General features: G+C 43.5%; 1 protein-coding gene across 1 annotated transcript in view; it reads left to right on the forward strand.

The window, feature by feature from the left end:
- Positions 1-23,909, forward strand: part of TRAPPC9 (trafficking protein particle complex subunit 9) — an 875,381-nt gene that overhangs the window by 20,676 nt on the left and 830,796 nt on the right. Inside the window, exons 7-8 of the mRNA XM_089654645.1 lie at positions 12,066-12,282; positions 17,148-17,291. Coding sequence (XP_089510771.1) covers positions 12,066-12,282; positions 17,148-17,291 — 361 coding nt within the window. The remainder of the gene's footprint in view (positions 1-12,065; positions 12,283-17,147; positions 17,292-23,909) is intronic.

Consider the following 23,909-nt stretch of genomic DNA (forward strand, 5'->3'; position numbering starts at 1 on the left):
GAACATCATTTTGCTCAATATTCATTTTATTGCTTTAAAAAAGGAGTAAATGATATGATTTTGATTGGCTGGCACTGGTAAGACTTCTGTCAAAAACCTTCAATCTATTCAACTCAAAAGCAATCATTTTATTATATTGCAGCTTACCAATTCTTAGATGTGGCAGCTGCATTCGTTTTTCTTTTTTAGGCTTTTTTCTCCCTCCATTTTCACTTTGTGATCCTGCCAGTAAATCTTGTTTTTTCACGAACGTGCACTCTTCCAGATTATATCGGTTACAGGGAGGAGACAAACCATTTATCACTTGCAGGGGTGCTTACAATGATCCATTTTTTATTTATTCATGTAAAACCTTTTATTCCAAATGGAAAAATACTATTTGCTGTAACTGCTTATAAAGTGTTAGTTGGAGTTGGCTTCAGTTTGTTAGATATACTAGCAGATTTAAATACACTAACAATCACCTCCCCCCAGAATCACAATGCTGCAGGGGTGAGACAAACCATTTAGCACTTGCAGGGGTGCTTACAATGATCCGTTTTTATTTATTCATATAAAACCTTTTATTCCAAATGGAAAAAACTATTTGCTGTAACTGCTTATAAAGTGTTAGCTTCAGTTTGTTAGATATACTAGCAGATTTAAATACACTAACAATCACCTCCCCCCAAAATCACAATGCTGCTGTTCAAAGGTACTCCTTCATCTAGAGTGGCGGCGCTTAAATACAGGAGGTGGGTTAGATCACCAGGTGCAAACAGAGAGGAAAAAAGCCTAAAAAAAAGAAAACTAATGCAGCCACCACATCTAATGATTGGTAAGCTGCAGTATATGACATTTTTGGTTTTGGGTTTAATACTGCTTTAACGTCCATAATGAGTGTGGGGTGTACTGTCCCAAGTCCAAATAACTACCAAAACAATAAATAAAAGGGAGCTGTGTGATGCTCTGAATCGCTCACCACAGCCTCCCCCCTACTTCAGTAGAGGTCAATCAGTTCAGCAAGTCTCCATTGCAGTGTGAATTCAGCCTGAGTGTCACTGTAACCCCTTGGCTCCTGCACCTCCCAACCCTTAAGGGGTTTGTGACTCTGGGAGGCGGGACTGGGTTTAGGGATGATATGACTGCCGTGATTGGCAGTCACAGTGGTCACATGATCGGAAAGCTCCCGATCGCAAGTAGCGATTGGGACCTTTCGCAAGGCACCGGTAAATGCCGGGAGCGTGCAGGGCGCACTCTCTCAGCGCGTTTGTTTACATTGGGTACACAAATATGTAGCCTCTCGGCGCCATGCCCCAGCCACCGAGGGGTCGCATGTTTATGTACCGCTGGCACCAAGGAGTTGAGAGGTGCTTCTTTTGGGTGACAAACGCACATCACATGAAAATTTGTAACAAAATTTGCAACTCGTTCCCATTATGCGATATATAAACGGGGCCTAAGTGCCGTAACTACTACTATCTGTACCATGACCTGAGAACCTTATCAGAAATATTATCTTCACGGCATACCTAACACTAAGGGGTCAATTTACGATTTCACTGAAAAGTGCAAAATCTGGTTCAGCTCTGCATGGTAGCCAATCGGCTTCCAGGTTTTATTGTCAAAGCTTAAATGAACAAGGTGAAATTAGAAGCTGATTGGCTGCCATGCCCAGCTGCACCAGATATTGCATTCTCCTGCAGGGTGGATAAAAATCAATGATTTAAAAAAAAAAAAAAAAAAAAAAAAAAATTTTTTTTAAATTGGATATTTTTGATTTTTCTCAAATTAACTTTAATAAAATGCTTTTGGAATATTGGAATTAAAATCTAAAGATGGGTTTCTGTTTAAGATACATGAATAATTTTAGCTTTTCAGCATGTAATGGAGCTTAATTATGTAACATGAGGCTGTATATTCTGCAATATTTACATTTTATTATTATTATTATTATTATTATTATTATTATTATTATTATACAGGATTTATATATTATTATTATACAGGATTTATATATTATTATTATTATACAGGATTTATATATTATTATTATTATTATACAGGATTTATATATTATTATTATACAGGATTTATATATTATTATTATTATTATTATTATTATTATAATACAGGATTTATATATTATTATTATACAGGATTTATATATTATTATTATACAGGATTTGTATAGCGCCGACAGTTTGCTCAGCGCTTTACATTATGGAGGCAGACAGTACAGTAACAATACAGTTCAATACAAGAGGGATTAGAGGGCCCTGCTCCTTGGAGCTTACAATCTAAGAGGGAGGGGATAGTGGTACAAGAGGTAATTAGCTGTGGGGGATGGAGTGTTTGGGGGAATGTGGGATTCCAGTAGTTAGCCGGGATCGGGGTAGGCTTCCCTGAAGAGATGAGTTTTCAGAGTGCGCCTAAAAGTGAGCAGAGTAGGCGATAGCCTGATAGCTTGGGGTAGGGAGTTCCAGAGGATGGGTGAAGCCCGTGAGAAATCCTGGAGACGAGCATGAGAGGAGGAGACAAGGGAGCTAGAAAGTAGGAGGTCTTGCGAGGAGCGGGGAGTACGGTTTGGGTGGTATTTAGAGACAAGATCGGTGATGTAATTAGGGGCAGTGTTATGAACGGCTTTATACGTCAGTGTTAGTGTTTTGAATTTTATCCGTTGTGCAATTGGAAGCCAGTGGAGGGATTGGCAGAGAGGGGTGGCAACATAAACTCATTCAATGAATCCTAACTCTACAAGCACTGCATTGATGCATTCACACAGTTTTACAGTATCCATGAGAATAAAACATGAAATAAAATAATTTTTATTAATTCTTCAGCTACGTATGATTACCCTAAAATCGGTTCTGATATCGCTGTTTTACTAACCTAACCGCTTATTATTCTAAAAAGGAAACCTTCATTTGGTTTGCAAATATTAACCACTTCCAGTCCGGACACTTTCACCCCCTTCCTGACCAGGCCAATTTTCAGCTTTCAGCGCTATCACACTTTGAATGACAATTGCGCAGTCATGCAACACTGTACCCAAATGAATTTTTTACCATTTTTTTGACACAGATAAAGCTTTATTTTGGTGGTATTTATTCATCGCTGGGATTTTTATTTATGTAAATGAAAACGTCCAAAAATTTTGAAAAAAAGTGTTTTTTTTTATACAATTTTGCAAATAAATAATATTTCATCATAAATCTTTGCCAAAATTTATTCCGTTATCTTTTTAGTAAAAAAAAAATCCAAATTAGTTTATAACCCAAAATTATAATTTTTAAACTTTTTTTTTTTTTTACTTTTATTTTTTTTTTATATATTTTTTTTTTTTTTACATACCGTCACCCTAGTGCAGTGTTTCTTAACTCCAGTCCTCATGGACCCCCAACAGGTCATGTTTTCAGGATTTCCATTATTTTGCACAGGTGATTTGATCAGTTTCACTGCCTTAGTAATTACCACAGCTGTTTCATCTGAGGGAAATCCTGAAAACATGACCTGTTGGGGGTCCATGAGGACTGGAGTTGAGAAACACTGCCCTAGTGACACTGTACTACTTGTGGGGGGTGATGAAGATTTTTTTTTTTTTTTTTTTTTTTACACTGATTGCTTTTACACCCATACAGGATGTAAAAGCAATCATTTCTCTTTCTCTCTGTCTGCATTCTTGCACTCATTGAGAAGTACTGAGTGAGCTGTGATTGGTCACAGCTTGTCACATGGTACAAGGCTGTTGTGAATAGCCTTGTACCATGTGACCTCTGTGATCATTCACAGATTTCACACCTAGTAAGCAATGATGTCACAAATGACATCTTGCTTACTACTTTGCATGTGATCACTGATTGGCCAATCAGTGATCACATGATCGGGACCTCGAGGTCCCGTTCGACAATCGGTGTTTTACTGTGTCCAGAGGACACAGCGGGCATTGGATCGCTAGGCTGCGCGCTCCCAGGGAGCGTGCACAAGCAGGGTGCGGGGAGGCCATTTATAAACAGCCACCCGACCCTGCAGTGCCACCGTCCGGCCGTTTATATGCAACGGCTGGTCCGGAAGTGGTTAAAGATTCTAACTACCAGCAAGAATGAGTCTGATTCCTAACTTTTAAAGAGCACCTGTCATTTTAGATCCATCATGGCAGCGCCTGTTAGCGGACATCCACTCACCTGCTGCCGCCACGTCCCTCACCTTGTTGTGTCCCTACCGCATCACAAGCCGGCCCATTAAAGTGAATGGGACTGTCGGTGAGTCAACAGCGGGTCAGAGGAGGAGCCGCTGCGGGACAGAGATGACAGCTGCTCTTTAAAAATTATGATTTAAATCTAGACTTTTCACTAATGATTTAAATCGTGTTTTAAATCAACTTGATTTAAATCAGATCCACCCTTCTCTCCAGTGTTAGTAAATCAACCCCTAAGATTGCCTGACCGCATCTGCAGTACTTGTATGTGGGCATTAGGTGGCACCAATGCTCCTTGGTTATTATAAACAAGCTGTGATGATAGGTGTCTGGAAAAGGAAATTCATTTTATGCACTGCGCTGTTTCGTCCTTTTTTTTTTTTTTCTTTTCTTTTCCCCTTGCGCATTCTTTATTTGGTTTGGTGGCTATGAAAGTTTTATGCCAGTTTAATAGCCTTTCATTATCTTTGCATAGTCTATAAGCCAGGTTATTAAGCAGTGCAATGAAAGCATAATGCTAAGAATATTCAGAGAGGTGTTTTTAAAACTTGAACTACAGTTGCCATTGTGTTGCTTCATTCTTGGGAAGTGTAAAACGGCGAAAAAAGAAACCCGATCTAAAGCAAAATGCTAGCCCTCCCTTCAGTCTTGCACAGTTGTAGCGGCTCCTCTCCTGGACTGAAATGTATTTATTTCAGGTACTTATATAGCGCCATTGATTTACATATATATTGTACATTCAGTCCCTAACCCTCAAGGGGCGTACAATCTAAGGTCCCTAACTCACATTCATACATACACATACTAGGGACAATTTAGACAGGAGCCAATTAACCTACCAGCATGTCTTTGGCGTGTGAGAGGAAACCCATGCAAGCAGAGGGAGAACATGCAAACTCCAGGCAGGTGGTGCTGTGGTTGGGATTCGAACCAACGACCCAAGTACTGCCAGGGGGAAGTGCTAACCATTTAGTCACCGTGCTGCCCGAAATGGCTTACTCTGATTTCACTGCACACTGTGAGCTTCTCACAATGTGCTTTAGAAATCATATAGTACCCACCTCATTTCCTGGCTAGAGAACATCTAACATTTAGCCCTTTCCTTCCCAGCCTGACTGTCTCTGGGCTGCCCCTTTTACTCATTAGATTTTAGTTCTTTCAACCATGGTGGCTCAGCATCACACGTGGGCATTACCTAGGGTGGTCTGCATGCAAATCTAGGAACACCCACTTCTTCAGAAGGGCATCCACCAATCAAGGTACTTTTAATATTTGTATAACTCCTCCTAAGAACCAACCCGCAGGACTGAGGGCTCTTGAGAGGAGTACTGAGGCAGGGTGCTGTTTCAGAAAGCTATGTACCGCACCAGGGGCGGACTGACCATTTGGAAACTCAGGCACTGCCCGAGTGCCCGGAGTCAGTAGGGGGCCCCATGAGATGCCAGTGGTACCTTTTTCATAGGCTTTTTTGAGTTTGGGCAAGGACACGGGCCCCATGATCCCCTATTGCCCAGGGGCCCCATGAGTTGTCAGTCCGCCCCTGTACCGCACCCTGCTGACCCCTCCCACCAGCCATGATCTGACTGCATTGCATAGAAAAGCACAGAAATCAAGTGATGATATCACTGGGTCTAAAATAATTTCTGTAATAAAAATGGATAGATTTTATTTAAAAAAGTGTAAAACCTGCTTCAGTTCTAAATCGCAGCGGGGTGGCAGGTGGTCTAGCAGTGCTCAATCTTAGCTATTATTATACAGCCTCACAAATCACCCCATCCTGTCTCCTTCCACACCACCACTAAGATGCCTGTTTGGATCCACTTGGTGATAACAGAATACAACCCCCCCCCCTACCCATCTCCAACCTAATGAGGACTCCCCTTGCCATAGGCCTACACTTTAGGACTTCTCTCTGCTGAATTCCCTGTGCCAATGGGACTACGTCAAATACAGTGGCAGTCTTCTTTCTCCTCACCTATGCCTTTCATGCCTCCTAAATGCTGTACCTTCATTTACCACAGGGAAAAAAGTCTCCGACCTCCTTTTTTTTTTTTTTTTTTTTTTTTTTTTTTAAAGTGTGCACCATGGTGCTTTTGCGCCATGCGGTTTCATGCACAAAAAATGCACCATGCTTTCCAAAGCGTGGGGAGCAGTTTGGAATTATTAGCACCCCCATGCATCTTCAATAGAGCGGTGTGTTTTGGCTGCAGGTTTGGGGAACACATGCGATTTACATGCACTCCTGCTCCTGCAATGGTATGAGCCTAGCCAGAGGAGAAGATGTAAAGAAGAAAAAGTCAGTATGTGCAAATAAATAAAGTTCAAATAGATCTAGTTCAGTGTTCGGGGTCAAGGTTAGTGTCAAAAGTCAGTGTATTTTAGGTGGGATGAAAAAGGAAATAAAAAAAAAAGGAAAAATGCCCACTATTTTACTTGGCTCTTATACAGGTACAGACCAGGAATAATATTTATGATGTCACCACAAACGTCAGGAGTAGGAGATTTTTTTTTTTTTTTGGTGGGTCATGGTATATTGCCAACGTTTGTGTGTGTTGTGTTTTTTTTTTTTTTGCCAGTTTTGTGTCCATTTTCCTTTAAAAAAATATTAACTCCTTCCCTCCACCTGTACACATATATGTGGCCTCACTGAAGTGGGACTTCTTCCATAAAGCTGCATATACTTTGTGTACCTTGCTGAGAGCCCGGGTCTCCCGGTTCCTGATCACCTGATCGCTTCTGAATTGCTATTATTGCTATTGCAGGAGTGGGAGTGATCAGTCACTGTACAGTCCACCTCTGTGTTTTTTTTTTTTTTTCTTTGAATAGTGAGAAAGATGCATCGTATTACCCACTAGATACATTGTATACATTATATACCACATTGTATACATACAGGATACATTGTACAAATACAGGATGTTACATAATACATTGTACACGTACAGTGCAAGATAGGTTATATCATACATGTTACACATACAGGATACAGTATACATTGTATACACATATTACAAGATATGTTATATCATACATTAGATATACAAAGGATATGTTATATAATGCATTCTACACCTACAGGATCGGTTATATATTGTGTGCATAGCAGATACGTCATATCATACTATGTACACTTACAGGAAACGTTACATCACACTATTGTATACATACAAGATACGTTCTATAATACATTGTACACATACAGGATCTGTTATATCATACATTGTACACATACAGGATCTGTTATATCATACATTGTACACATACAGGATCTTTTATAGAATACATTGTACACATACAGGATCTGTTATATAATACATTGTACACATACAGGATCTGTTATATGATACATTGTACACATACAGGATCTGTTATATAATACATTGTACACATACAGGATCTGTTATATAATACATTGTACACATACAGGATCTGTTATATGATACATTGTACACATACAGGATCTGTTATACGATACGTTGTACACCATACAGGTTCTGTTATAAAATACGTTGCACACATACAGGTTCTGTTATACGTTGTACACATACATGATCTGTTCTACAATACGTTGTACACATACAGGATCTGTTATACAATACGTTGTACACATACAGGCTCTGTTATACAATACGTTGTACACATACAGGATCTGTTATACAATACGTTGTACACATACAGGATCTGTTATACAATACGTTGTACACATACAGGCTCTGTTATACAATACATTGTACACATACAGGCTCTGTTATACGATACGTTGTACACATACAGGATCTGTTATACAATACATTGCACACATACAGGATCTGTTATACAATACATTGCACACATACAGGATCTGTTATACGATGCGCTGTACACATACAGGATCTGTTATACGATACGTTGTACACATACAGGATCTGTTATACGATACGTTGCACACATACAGGATCTGTTATACGATACGTTGTACACATACAGGATCTGTTATACGATACGTTGCACACATACAGGATCTGTTATACGATACGTTGTACACATACAGGATCTGTTATACGATACGTTGTACACATACAGGCTCTGTTATACGATACGTTGTACACATACAGGATCTGTTATACGATACGTTGCACACATACAGGCTCTGTTATACGATACGTTGTACACATACAGGATCTGTTATACGATACGTTGTACACATACAGGATCTGTTATACGATACGTTGTACACATACAGGATCTGTTATACGATACGTTGCACACATACAGGCTCTGTTATACGATACGTTGTACACATACAGGATCTGTTATACGATACGTTGTACACATACAGGATCTGTTATACGATACGTCGTACATATACAGGCTCTGGTATATGATACGTTGTACACATACAGGCTCTGTTATACGATACGTTGCACACATACAGGCTCTGTTATACGATATGTTGTACACATACAGGATCTGTTATACGATGCGCTGTACACATACAGGATCTGTTCTACAATATGTTGTATACATGCAGGATCTGTTATACGATACGTTGTACACATACAGGATCTGTTCTACAATACGTTGCACACATACAGGATCTGTTATACAATACGTTGTACACATATAGGATCTGTTATACGATACGTTGCACACATACAGGCTCTGTTATACGATACGTTGTACACATACAGGATCTGTTATACGATACGTTGTACACATACAGGATCTGTTATACGATACGTCGTACATATACAGGCTCTGGTATATGATACGTTGTACACATACAGGCTCTGTTATACGATACGTTGCACACATACAGGCTCTGTTATACGATATGTTGTACACATACAGGATCTGTTATACGATGCGCTGTACACATACAGGATCTGTTCTACAATATGTTGTATACATGCAGGATCTGTTATACGATACGTTGTACACATACAGGATCTGTTCTACAATACGTTGCACACATACAGGATCTGTTATACAATACGTTGTACACATATAGGATCTGTTATACAATACGTTGTACACCATACAGGTTCTGTTCTACAATACATTTGTACACATACAGGATCTGTTCTACAAAACGTTGTACACATACAGGCGGCTCTGTTATACCATACATTGTACACATACAGGATCTGTTCTACAATACGTTGTACACATACAGGATCTGTTATACGATACGTTGTACACATACAGGATCTGTTATACGATACGTTGTACACATACAGGATCTGTTATACGATACGTTGTACACATACAGGATCTGTTATACGATACGTTGTACACATACAGGATCTGTTCTACGATACGTTGTACACATACAGGATCTGTTCTACGATACGTTGTACACATACAGGATCTGTTATACGATACGTTGTACACATACAGGATCTGTTATACGATACGTTGTACACATACAGGCTCTGTTATACGATACGTTGTACACATACAGGATCTGTTCTACGATACGTTGTACACATACAGGATCTGTTATACGATACGTTGTACACATACAGGATCTGTTATACGATACGTTGTACACATACAGGATCTGTTATACGATACGTTGTACACATACAGGATCTGTTATACGATACGTTGTACACATACAGGATCTGTTATACAATACGTTGTACACATAAAGGATCTGTTATACAATACGTTGTACACATACAGGATCTGTTATATAATACGTTGTACACATACATGATCTGTTATATCATACATAGTATCTTTCTCTCCTTGCCAAGAGAGAAAAATATAAATAAACAAGTGTGTGTAAAAAAAACAAAACTAAAGAGAGAAATTATAGCTAGATCAAGGTTCGGTCTTGGTCAGTGTCAGGGTTAGTGTTAGGATCATAGTCAGGTAGTATATTTTAGGTAGGTTTAAAATTACAATCAGTGTCAGTATGGTTTTGGTAGGATACAAAAACAGCAAATTGTTCATTGTTTTTGGGCCCTTCAACAGTTACGAACAATAACTAACATACACTTATGTGGTATCACTGCGATTTGTCAGGAGCAGACTTTATTTTGGGTTTTACTTTGGGGGTAAGTTATGGTAATAGCAAGAAATGTACAGCTAAATTAAAAAGAAATATATACTTTTTACTATTTTGGGTTGATTGTCCGTTAATATTTAAACAAAATTAGTAGATATCCCTTACCATTTACCACCAAATGAAAGCCCAATTTTTCCTGGAAAAAAAAAAGCGCAGTATAATCCCCCTGGATACACCAAATAGTTGTAAAAAAGAACAAAACGGGGCGCACTCTCCTCGTGCATTTCCGTGATAATATGAAATTTAGTATAAAAATACAAAAGCATACTCACAAGCCAAAAAGGTAATAAAAACAGACAAGGAGTCAAAAAATGCCAGTCGTGGGCAGCATAGGTCCTCGGGTAAAGTGCTAATGCGTTTCGGGAGTCCAACTCCCTTCCTCAGAGCAATAGATGACAACTAGTATCAAGATTCCCCGATCTACCAAGGGTGGCACCTCAGCAAGTGCTGGATTCCATTTTGAGCGTAGCAAGAGAGATTTGATCGCTGGTTTCTGGTTACTGTTGGATTTTCAAAATAAATAGTTGTGATCAGTGGTGTATTTACGTTTTGTGCTGCCCTAGGCAACAAAAAAATCTGCGCCCCCCCCCCAGAGAGCCTGAAGTTGACCAAAAACACCCCTGTCTCCCACCCGAGAGAGCCTTCTACTACCACTGCCCGCCCATACACCAGCCACCATCCCCCATGGCGAGAGAGAGACACTCACCTTAACAGCTCCGGACATCCCCGGGAACAATATTTGAGCTGAAACCCGCAGCTTCTTTCGGAACCCACCAGCTCCCCATGTCGCGTGTGTCCCTTCTTCCACCCCTTCTTCCGAGGGGCAGTGCTGCCCCCCCTGAGAAATGCCGCCCTAGGCAAATGCCTTGTTTGCCTTGTGGTAAATACACCCCTGGTTGTGATGACATGTATAGTTTTACAACACATGTCAGACTTCTATTCCAGTATGCATTCTTAACTCAGAAAAGTCTCTTCTATGGCGCTCTCATTTTATTTTTTGTAGCTGTGATCTGGCTTCTAGATAGAGGGCGGCTACATTCATTCTCAATGGTCCCACTGTATGTAGGATTGTAGCTACCCTCTCTTGCTCTCTCCTGAGATGGACTGTGGATTATATTTATTTATTTCAGGTACTTATATAGCGCCATCAATTTACGCAGCACTTTACATATATATTGTACATTCACATCAGTCCCTAACCCTCAAGGGGCGTACAATCTAAGGTCCCTAACTCACATTCAAACATACACATACTAGGGACAAATTAGACAGGAGCTAATTAACCTACCAGCATGTCTTTTGGAGTGTAGGAGGAAACCGGAGTACCCGTAGGAAACCCTCGCAGGCACAGGGAGAACATACAAACTCTAGGCAGGTGGTGCCATGGTTGGGATATGAACCAACGACCTGAGTACTGCTAGGCAGAAGTGCTGACCACTTAGCCACTGTGCTGCCGATTATATAATGTGTTGTGTACATAGAGCAGTGCACATGACTGCAACTTATGCGCACTGCTTGCTCTAAACAGTTGAAAGTGAGGGCGAAAAGGAGGGGTCCCGGAGCACAGTGGACGTTACAGGAAGCAGAAAGCAACAGTAAGAACAATGTAATGTAAAATAGATTACAGGGCCATTAAGTAGTGGATGAGTATGGATGTTGTGTATTGTCATTGTAAGGAGTTAACGCTCTAGCACCCACCCCACATAAAACATCCATTTTGGGTTGGGATGACTTCTGTAAAATGTCCAAAAAAATAATGTGCAAAGGATTTGTTCCATTTTAACCCTTTCCCCGACAGTACGGATGGATAACACTGTCTCTTCTCTTTCTCAGCTGTCTGAAGAGGAGAAGATTCAGAGGTACAGCGTTCTGTCCGAGCTGTATGAGCTCATCGGCTTTCACCGCAAGTCTGCTTTCTTCAAGAGGGTGGCCGCCATGCAGTGTGTGGCCCCTACCATCCCGGAGCCAGGCTGGAAAGCTTGTTACAAACTCCTACTAGAGACTTTGCCTGGCTACAGCTTGTCCCTGGACCCCAAAGACTTCAGCAAGGGTAAGAAGAGTCTCCTCCTATAAATAATACCATGATATTCATGATGTGGAAGTCAGAAATGTACACCAACCATACCCAGTTTTTTCATCTGTCAGTATGATATGATACGCGTCCGTGGATGGCCAAGGTTTCTTTGCTGAGGGTGTGCTTACTACACACGCCCGGCACAGTGACTTTGTTCCCGATCTCTAGTAATGATTGGAAGCCCACCCTGCCTTGTCAGCCAATCACAGTGCTATGTCATTGGGCAGTCTGTCCCGCCCTACTCCCTTAGCAAAAAAAAAACAAAAAACCCCAACTGAAGGGATGCTGTGGCAAGAAAGAGTTAATGTGTAGGGAGTCATGACTCTTAATCTGGGTTCACACTAAGCTACGCTCCCAGGGGCTACATTTGCATGGGCACAGCAGCCTATTCCTGTGTACCTACTAAAAACGCAGCATCCTTGAACCTGTTCTGAAATGACAGCTGCGGGGAAACTTCTCGGCACTATGCAGTTACCTGCATAGGAAAAGGCACTGTGGTTTCCAGTGGGTTGGGGTGCCCTTAAAAATGAATGGCATCCCTGTGTGTCTGCTAACCGCAACGCAGTTTTGGAGTGGGAAGATGTGTGGTTTTACACGCAGTCCCGCCCTACCCCCTTAGCAAAAAATAAAACCCAATTAAAGGGATGCTGTGGCAAGAAAGAGTTAATAATTTGTAGCAGAGTAGGGAGTCACGACACTAAAATCTGGGTTCACACTAAGCTACGCTCCCAGGGGCCACATTTGCATGGGCACAGCAGCCTATTCATGTATACCTACTAAAAACGCAGGGTCCTTGAACCTGTTCTGAAATCACAGCTGCAGGGAAATTTCTCGGCACTATGCAGTTACCAGCATAGGAAAAGGCACTGTGGTTTCCAGTGGGTTGGGGTGCCCTTAAAAATTAATTTTACAGCCCATGGCATTATTACACAGGAACTTCTGTCAGAAATATCTGGTATTCATACATCAGTACCAAGTGCAAAAATCCTTAAAGCGGAGTTCCACTCACTCTGTCAAAAAATAAGTCAGCAGCTACAAAAACGGTATCTGCTGACTTTTAAAAAACAGCCACTTAAAAAACAACCAACTGTCCCTTGGTCCTTTAAAGCGGAACTTCCCCTTTTGGGTGGAGCTCCGCTTTAAAGTGGTTGTAAATGATGACGTTTTATTACTTTCATGCTATCTCTGCAGTTTGGTAATAAAACCTTGTGCAGTTCCCCCCTCAGCCCCTCTATTACTCACCTGAGCCTGATCCAGCAAAGTGCACGAAAGCCAAGGCTCTCCTGGGTCTCTCTCTGCTCATTGGTTGAGACACAGCAGTGGGAGCCATTGGCTTCCAAAGCTGTCAATCACAGCTAGTGAGAAGGAAGCGGGGGGTGGGACTGAGCCACGTTCTAGGTGTCCCATAGACAGACAGAGGCGGCTCGGGAGTGAGCATGCATGAGTGTCCCCAGAGCAAGCTGCGGCACTCATTAAGGGGGGAGGGGCCAGAAGCTCTCGCAGGGGAACCCGAGAAGAAGATTATTAGGGCTGATCTGTGCAAAACAATTGCACACAGCAGGTAACATGTTTGTTATTTTTAAAGATAAAAAAAAAAAAAGGAAGCTTCAAATACATCTTAGAGATATTTGACGTCTCTCCTAATATTATTGTAATCCCAGAGGAGAGAAGGGGATTTAAAGTGATACTAAAGGCTATTATTATTATTATTTTTTTTTTGTAAAAAAACAACCATGTCTGCACTTACCTGCTGTGTGCAGTGGTTTTGCAGAGAGCAGCCGGGACCCGCCTCTTCTCAGGTCCGCCGCAGGATCTCCTGGCTTCTCCTTTTTGTTGGGTGCCCCCACAGCAAGCAGTTTGCTATGGGGGCCACCTGCTGCTCCATGTGTCCATTCACACACGGAGCCGCAGCTTGGCCCCACCCCCTCTCTCTTCTCATTGGTGACACTGTACTACTTGTGGGGGGTGATGAAGATTTTTTTTTTACACTGATTGCTTTTACACCCATAAAGGCTGTAAAAGTAATCATTTCTCCTTCTCTCTGGCTGCATTTTTGCAGCCATTGAGAAATACTGTGTGAGCTGTGATTGGTCATAGCTTGTCACATGGTACAAGGCTGTTGTGAATAGCCCTGTACCATGTGACCTCTGTAATCTTTCACAGATTTCACACGTAGTCAGCAATGATGTCAGAAGTGACATCTTGCTTACTACTCTGCATGTGATCGCTGATTGGCCAATCAATGATCACATGATCGGGACCTCGCACAGAGGTCCCATCCGACGATCGGTGTCCCACTGTGTCCGGCGGGCACCAGATCGCGGTGCTGTTCGCTCCCAGGGAGCGCACACAAGCAGGGGGCCGGAAGGCCATTTATAAGCGGCCACCCGACCCTGCACTGCCACCGTCCGGCCCAGGGGCGGACTGACCATTTGAAAACTCGGGCTCTGCCCTAGGGCCCGAGGTCAGTAGGGGGCCCCATGAGATGCCCCTGGTACCTTTTTCATAGGCTTTTTTGAGTTTGGGCAAGGACACAGGGGCCCCATGATCCCCTATTGCCCGGGGGCCCCATGAGTTGTCAGTCCGCCCCTGGTCCGGCCATTTATATACCACGGCCGGACGGGAGTTGGTTAAAATACAGACCCTGCAGCTTTTCCTATAAAAACACTGAGAGTGCACCAGGTGCTTATAATGAACCGGACCCTCCTGTTCAGAATTGGGTTGCAAAGCACATGGTGAAACAAACCGCTATTCCTATAGAGCAACAAAAAGTAGGAACCTGCTGCAAATAAGTTCCCTGTAATGTACGGAGCAGGGTCGGACTGACCATTTGGAAACTCGGGCGCTGCCCGAGGGCCCGGGGTCAGTAGGGGGCCCCATGAGATGCCCCTGGTACCTTTTTCATAGGCTTTTTTGAGTTTGGGCAAGGACACGGGGGCCCCATGATCCCCTATTGCCCGGGGGCCCCATGAGTTGTCAGTCTGCCCCTGGTACAGAGATCATCCAGAGGGGATTGTCTTGTTGAGATAAAAAAAAAAGAAAAAAGTTGAGTTACTCTTTAACATAAATGTTTCTGGCACCTCTGATCTGGAGGTTTTAGTTCCTCTCTCTTCATATGTTGATGTAGTCATTATTCACAGAATCTTTTTTTTTTTTTTTTTTACACTCATAAGTTGCTGAAGTATAAAAGCTTTTTGGAAAGCTGTGTTTATTAATTTCCTTTGTGCCCGCCGGTAGCAGAGCTGTCGGCGATGGCTGCACAGCCATAATCTGTTTAAGAACCAAAACAAAACGGAGGATGCAAAGCCTCCTCTTCTGTGACTGTTCCTAATAGGAGCACGGAACGGCGGAGCGCGCCACCGGAGAAAAATAATTCCGGATTATTGGGGTAACGGTGCTGGATGATGATAAAACTTATTAAGATGTTCAGCCTGGTGGAACTGAGCCAGAGTATGCGTGGGTTATTTTTTTTGGATCCGTCTGGGGAAGGAACGTTTTGAGAATAGAATGTGAAATAATGGTAATTGAAATGAATATTCATTTTCAATGCTTCTACGATAAGTGAATACACATCTTTTCTGCTGGGTTGAGCAACAATCACACGTCTGTAGGACCGTCAAGAACCGGCTGGCTGACCACTCTTGGAGATTGATCAATGTGGTCAGAAAAGCAGTTCTTAGAAACTTCATACAAGATTGGTGCAGAGAATTAACCACCATCTGTAACATGGGGGACTTAACCAGATCTATGCAGGATCAACAATTGGTCTCACTTGGGTATTGTGACTACAGCTTAGGTGGAATGTTAGGACGTTGTGTATCTAGATGGCCTCATCTCTGAGTCAGTAAAGCCTCAGAATGCTTCTCCGTCCACCTCCCATACCCCTCCCCAGCATCCAATCCCTTCCCGACCCGAACTTTACCTCCCCCACCTGGGGTGCAGATATAGAACCAGGGTCCTACAGCAATGCAGAGTATTTCAGGAGAGGAGAGTTCTAGAGGAAGGAGCAGAGTCCTCCAGCAGAGTGCTCTGCTAGAGGGCGTCGCTCCTTCCTCTATACCTCTCCTCTCCTGAAATACTCTGCACTGCTGGAGGGATCTGCTCCTTCCTCTAAATCTCCTCTCCTGAAATACTCTTATAGAGGAAGGAGCGGAGTCCTCCAGCAGAGCAGAGTATTTCAGGAGAGGAGAGTTACAGAGGAAGGAGCAGATCCATCTGCTCTGCTGGAGGACTCTGCTCCTTCCTCTATACCTCTCCTCTCCTGAAATACTCTGCTCTGCTGGAGGACTCCGCTCCTTCCTCTAGAACTCTCCTCTCCTGAAATACTCTGCACTGCTGGAGGGATCTGCTCCTTCCTCTAAATCTCCTCTCCTGAAATACTCTGCTCTGCTGGAGGCATCTGCTCCTTCCTCTATAACACTCCTCTCCTGAAATACTCTTATAGAGGAAGGAGCGGAGTCCTCCAGCAGAGCAGAGTATTTCAGGAGAGGAGAGTCATAGAGGAAGGAGTGGAGTCCTCCAGCAGAGCAGAGTATTTCAGGAGAGGAGAGTTATAGAGGAAGGAGCGGAGTCCTCCAGCAGAGCAGAGTATTTCAGGAGAGGAGAGTTATAGAGGAAGGAGCGGAGTCCTCCAGTAGAGCAGAGTATTTCAGGAGAGGAGAGTTATAGAGGAAGGAGGGGAGTCCTCCAGCAGTGCAGAGTATTTCAGGAGAGGAGAGTTATAGAGGAAGGAGCGGAGTCCTCCAGCAGAGCAGAGTATATCAGGAGAGGAGATTTATAGAGGAAGGAGCGGAGTCCTCCAGCAGTGCAGAGTATTTCATTGTCTGTTGTTCTCACTCCAGGTGCACACAGAGGATGGGCCGCTGTGCAGATGCGTTTACTCCACGAGCTTGTATACGCTTCTCGAAGGATGGGGAACCCCACACTGTGTGTCCGCCATCTTTCCTTCCTCCTGCAGACCATGCTGGACTTCCTGTCGGACCAAGGTAGGACACTCCTCATACGTACATTAGATCACGTTATGTGTTTAATCCTTTATTTTGATTATAATCTCTATGCCAGGGATAGACAAACCTGGCACCTCAGCTGTTTTGGAACTACAAGTCCCATGAGGCATTGCAAGACTGACAGCCACAGACATGACTCACAGTGGCATGATGGGACTTGTAGTTTCACCTTAGCTAGAGTGCCTGTGTTGCCTACCACTGGTCTGCGCTAAGTTTACAGATGGGCTTATTCACAGGACCAGTTGTTGAATCTGAAAAGTTTACTGTGAGGGGACATCATGAACAATGGATAGATTCTGACCGCAACACAATGATCAGAGGAAATTAAAATTTATTATACTCATCAGCGCTATCTAGTGCCATATTGTGGTATTTTCCTGATTCACTTTATTCTGTATGAATAAATAAAGTTGGACCTGGAGAGAAAAATAACAAAATAGCATAACATTCAATTTTGTCGCATTTGCAAAAAATTAATGTACACACAGATTCCAGGACAAGTAGCTCTGCAATTTTTTTTTTTTTAATAATAAATAAATACACTAGTAGTGTTTTGCTTTTATTTGGGATGGGGGGGGCAATACACTCAATAATAACCCCCAACGTTGGTGTCAGTGACCAGAATAATAACCCCCAACGTTGGTGTCCGTGACTAGAATAATAACCCCCAACGTTGGTGTCAGTGACCAGAATAATAACCCCCAACGTTGGTGTCCATGACTAGAATAATAACCCCTAGCACTGGTGCCGATACACTCGATAATAACCCCCAACGTTGGTGTCAGTGATCAGAATAATAACCCCCAACGGTGTCCGTGACTAGAATAATAACCTCCAACGCTGGTGTCCGTGACTAGAATAATAACCCCTAGCACTGGTGCCGATATACTCGATAACCCCCAACGTTGGTGTCCGTGACCAGAATAATAACCCCCAACGTTGGTGTCCGTGACCAGAATAATAACCCCCAACGTTGGTGTCCGTGACCAGAATAATAACCCCCAACGTTGGTGTCCGTGACTAGAATAATAACCCCCAACGTTGGTGTCAGTGACCAGAATAATAACCCCCAACGTTGGTGTCCATGACTAGAATAATAACCCCTAGCACTGGTGCCGATACACTCGATAATAACCTCCAACGTTGGTGTCAGTGACCAGAATAATAACCCCCAACGGTGTCCGTGACTAGAATAATAACCTCCAACGCTGGTGTCCGTGACTAGAATAATAACCCCTAGCACTGGTGCCGATATACTCGATAACCCCCAACGTTGGTGTCCGTGACCAGAATAATAACCCCCAACGTTGGTGTCCGTGACCAGAATAATAACCCCCAACGTTGGTGTACGTGACCAGAATAATAACCCCCAACGTTGGTGTCCGTGACTAGAATAATAACCCCCAACGTTGGTGTCCGTGACTAGAATAATAACCCCTAGCACTGGTGCCGATACACTCGATAATAACCCCCAACGTTGGTGTCAGTGACCAGAATAATAACCCCCAACGTTGGTGTCAGTGACCAGAATAATAACCCCCAACGGTGTCCGTGACTAGAATAGTAACCCCCAATGTTGGTGTCCGTGACTAGAATAATAACCCCTAGCACTGATGCCGATACACTCGATAATAACCCCCAACGTTGGTGTCAGTGACCAGAATAATAACCCCCAACGTTGGTGTCAGTGACCAGAATAATAACCCCCAACGTTGGTGTCAGTGACCAGAATAATAACCCCCAACGTTGGTGTCAGTGACCAGAATAAAAACCCCCAATGGTGTCTGTGACTAGAATAGTAACCCCTAATGTTGGTGTCCGTGACTAGAATAATAACCCCTAGCACTGATGCTGATACACTCGATAATAACCCGCAACGTTGGTGTCTGTGACTAGAATAGTAACCCCTAATGTTGGTGTCCGTGACTAGAATAATAACCCCCAACGGTGTCCGTGACTAGAATAATAACCCCTAGCACTGGTGCCGATATACTCGATAACCCCCAACGTTGGTGTCCGCGACCAGAATAATAACCCCCAACGTTGGTGTCCGTGACCAGAATAATAACCCCCAACGTTGGTGTCCGTGACTAGAATAATAACCCCCAACGTTGGTGTCCGTGACTAGAATAATAACCCCCAACGTTGGTGTCCGTGACTAGAATAATAACCCCTAGCACTGGTGCCGATACACTCGATAATAACCCCCAATGTTGGTGTCAGTGACCAGAATAATAACCCCCAACGTTGGTGTCGGTGACCAGAATAATAACCCCCAACGTTGGTGTCAGTGACCAGAATAATAACCCCCAACGGTGTCCGTGACTAGAATAGTAACCCCCAATGTTGGTGTCCGTGACTAGAATAATAACCCCTAGCACTGATGCCGATACACTCGATAATAACCCCCAACGTTGGTGTCAGTGACCAGAATAATAACCCCCAACGTTGGTGTCAGTGACCAGAATAATAACCCCCAACGTTGGTGTCAGTGACCAGAATAATAACCCCCAACGTTGGTGTCAGTGACCAGAATAATAACCCCCAATGGTGTCTGTGACTAGAATAGTAACCCCTAATGTTGGTGTCCGTGACTAGAATAATAACCCCTAGCACTGATGCTGATACACTCGATAATAACCCGCAACGTTGGTGTCAGTGACTAGAATAATAACCCCCAACGTTGGTGTCAGTGACCAGAATAATAACCCCCAATGGTGTCCTTGACTAGAATAATAACCCCCAACGTTGGTGTCAGTGACCAGAATAATTTCCCCCAACGTTGGTGTCAGTGACCAGAATAATTTCCCCCAACGTTGGTGTCAGTGACCAGAATAATAACCCCCAATGTTGGCGTCAGTGACCAGAATAATAACCCCCAACGTTGGTGTCAGTGACCAGAATAATTTCCCCCAACGTTGGTGTCAGTGACCAGAATAATAACCCCCAACGTTGGCGTCAGTGACCAGAATAATAACCCCCAACTGTGTCCTTGACTAAAATAGTAACCCCCAACGTTGGTGTCCGTGACTAGAATAATAACCCCTAGCACTGGTGCTGATACACTCGATAATAACCCCCAACGTTGGTGTCAGTAACTGCAACATTAATCCCCAACATTGGTGTCACTGGGTGCAATAATAACCCCCAGCATGGGGGGGGGGGGGTGCGAGGTAAAAGCAGGACCTTGCTAAGTCCCCTCCCTGTAAGTTTGTACCGTGATCTTCATTTGCTAACAATCACATTTTGTAAATGGAACAAAGAAGTGGAAAGAAATGTTTTGTTGTGAAGCAGTAAAGTGGAATGGCGAGGTTCTGGGTTGGATGATTTACGCTGCGGTGAGGTAGTTTTTGTGCTGACACAGCAGGTAGACTGGCACTGCTCTAAATAGCAGATGTAGTCTATAGAAGGAAATCAATTATTTATTATTTATTCATTTTATTTGTTGTTGTACTGCTGACAGATTCCCGGCATTTTACAGAGTACAATGCTCAGGTCACATCAGACCTTGTCCCTGAAGGAACTTCCATTCTGATGTCCTTGTCTTGAACAAGCCTGACCCTACCTCCATTGTCAAGTGTTTAGGACCCTGGTGTGGGCTCTTCAGCACCATCTGCAATAAGGGGTGGATGGGGGAGATTAAATTTCACTGCCATGACCACTAATGCATGGGGATTGGGGGTTAATTTTCATTGCCAGTGACCACAAATGTTGGGGGGGGAATGAGGGAATAGTACTGACACCAATGTTTGGGGTTACTATTGTGTCCACTGACACCAATGTTGGGGGTTATTGTTTTGTCCACTGGCAAAAATGTTGGGGGTTGTTGCGTCCACTAACACCAACGCTGGGGGTTATTATTGCAACCATTAACACCAATGCTATGGTGTGTGTGTGGGGGGGGGGGGGGGAGGGGTGTTACTGCAGCCAGTGACACCAATGCTGGGGGCTGTTGTCACATCCACTGACACCAATGCATGGGCCTGTTTTTTCAGTCACGGACACCAATGTTGGGGGTTAATACTGGGATTACTGACATCAATGCTGAGGGTTATAGTTGTATGCACTAGCACCAATATTGGGGTTTACTGTTGCAGTCACTGACACCAATGTTGGGGGGGGGTTATTATTGCGTCCCCTGACACCAATGTTGGGGGCTCTTATTGTGCCCATTGACACCAATGCTACAATCACTGACACTAACTCTAGGGGTTATTATTGCAGGTACTGACACCATGCTGGGGGATATTATTGCGATCAGTGACACCAATGTTGGGGGTTAGTGTTGCAGATACTGACATCAATGTTGGGGGTTGAGTGTATTGGCACCAGTGCTAGGGGTTATTATTCTGGTCACGGACACCAACGTTGTGGGTTATTATTGAGTGTATTGGCACCAGTGCTAGGGGTTATTATTCCAGTCACTGACACCAACATTGGGGGTTATTATTGAGTGTATTGGCACCAGTGCTAGGGGTTATTATTCTGGTCACTGACACCAACGTTGGGGGTTATTATTGAGTGTATTGGCACCAGTGCTAGGGGTTATTATTCTGGTCACTGACACCAACATTGGGGGTTATTATTGAGTGTATTGGCACCAGTGCTAGGGGTTATTATTCTGGTCACTGACACCAACGTTGGGGGTTATTATTGAGTGTATTGGCACCAGTGCTAGGGGTTATTATTCTGATCACTGACACCAATGCTGGGCGTTATTTACACCAACTTCCTCAGTGTTCATTGTGATACTCTGCAGCTGGACTGAAATGCTTAGATGTTGAAATGTGAAAATTAGCTGCTATTGTACGGCCCCCGGGAACTGTTGTTTGGGGGGGGGGGTGCGCGCACTTGAGGCCTAATTTTAATGTTTACCACCACTAGTTTTGGGGTTGAGGGAAGATTATATGACATTCTAACAGGCAGCCTTGTCACCCAGGGACGGAAGTATGTTAAAACTGCAGAACATCTCTCCCTCTTATCTTCATAACTTTGGTGGGAGGTGTTCTGTAGTCCACAGAGCTAACTGGGAACAGTTCCCACTGGAAACACGGAGCACAGGAAATGATAAACTCACAAGATTTCTGGCAGGATCAACAATTTGTTTTTCATTGATCGACCAGATATAAGAAAATGCTTTCAGTGGTATATTTAACAGACCAAAAGGGAGCAAATCCGAGAAGCTCATTGTCAGGGTTTGCATTCACATTACCTTCACATGAAAGCACCTTTTTTTTTTTTTGTTGCTGGAACTTCATATTGTAAGTTTTTTCTCTGTTTTCAGAAGGTGCCGCCTGTGACCAGTTGCGGCTGCCAGGACATGCTGGGACCAGTAGTCCCTCAACATCTGCCCCAGCTTTGCTGCTTTTCCGTTACGCTCTTGGTGCCGACCACTTGTCTTGCTCTCTATAGAGTGTCACTCGCTCAGGGGCTTCAGAAATCTGAATATACTTGGCGGCGTCCTCATCCAGATAATCTATCTCTCCACTTGGTTTTGTTTCATAGACAAATTAAGACGCTGTGAGCGGATGGTGCGTGAAATTAAACCGCTCTGGCAGGCGAAGGCCTCGATTCATTAGTAACGCATGCCTCTCTTATTCCGAGGGCCGAGGCACTACTGTGCCAGGCTTAATCAAATCGCCAATTCCTCACGCTAAATTAAAACGGGGAAAAAAAGCACAAAGGGACGAGCACAACCTTTTCTTGTTGCTTCATTTGCGATATCGCAAGAGGATATCTTGAGGTCGAGACCTTACTTCCCTTTACGCAGTAGCGAGGGCTGTGCTAGGTGCTGGGCCGTGTTCAGCTATGCTGATTGCTAGCATATGTCTCCAATTATTCCTGAATCCATTAATCCATTTTCTGCAAAGTGGCAATGTCTTGAAGAAAGGTAACACAGCACTGATGTTAAAGGGGAACTCCATGCAAATACATACACGGCTCAAAAAAAATGAAAGGTACACTTTGAAAACACATCAGATCTCAATGGAGAAAAATCTCCTGCCGGATATCTATACTGACATGGACGGGGTAATGTGTTAGGAATGTAAGGATTCCTCATCGTTTGATGAAAATGATTGACCTACAGAGGACTGAATTCAAAGACACCCCAAAAATGAAAGTGAAAAAATGATGGAGCAGGCGAGTCCATTTTGCTGACATGTCATTGCAGCAACTCAGAATGGTCCTCAGTAGTTTGTATGGCCCCCATGTGCTTGTATGCATGCCTGACAACATCGGGGGAGGCTCCTAATGAGACCACGGATGGTGTCCTGGAGGATATCCTCCCAGATCTGGACCAGGGCATCACTGAGCTCCTAGACAGTCTGAGGTGCAACCTGGTGGCATCGGATGGACCGAAACATGACATCCCAGAGGGGTTCTATTGGATTTAGGTCAGGTGAGTGTGGGGCCATTCAATGGTATCAATTCCTTCATCCTCCAGGAACTGCCTGCATACTCTCTCCACATGAGGCCGGGCATTGTCATGCACCAGAAGGAACTCAGGACCCACTGCACCAGTCTAGGGTCTGACAATGGGTCCAAGGATTGCATCCTGATACCTAATGGCAGTCAGGGTGCCATTGTCTAGCATGT

The sequence above is a fragment of the Staurois parvus genome, unplaced genomic scaffold, assembly GCF_062004578.1.
Source record: "Staurois parvus isolate SC_StPar_1 unplaced genomic scaffold, SC_StPar_1.0 ptg000783l, whole genome shotgun sequence".
Lineage (NCBI taxonomy): Eukaryota > Metazoa > Chordata > Amphibia > Anura > Ranidae > Staurois > Staurois parvus.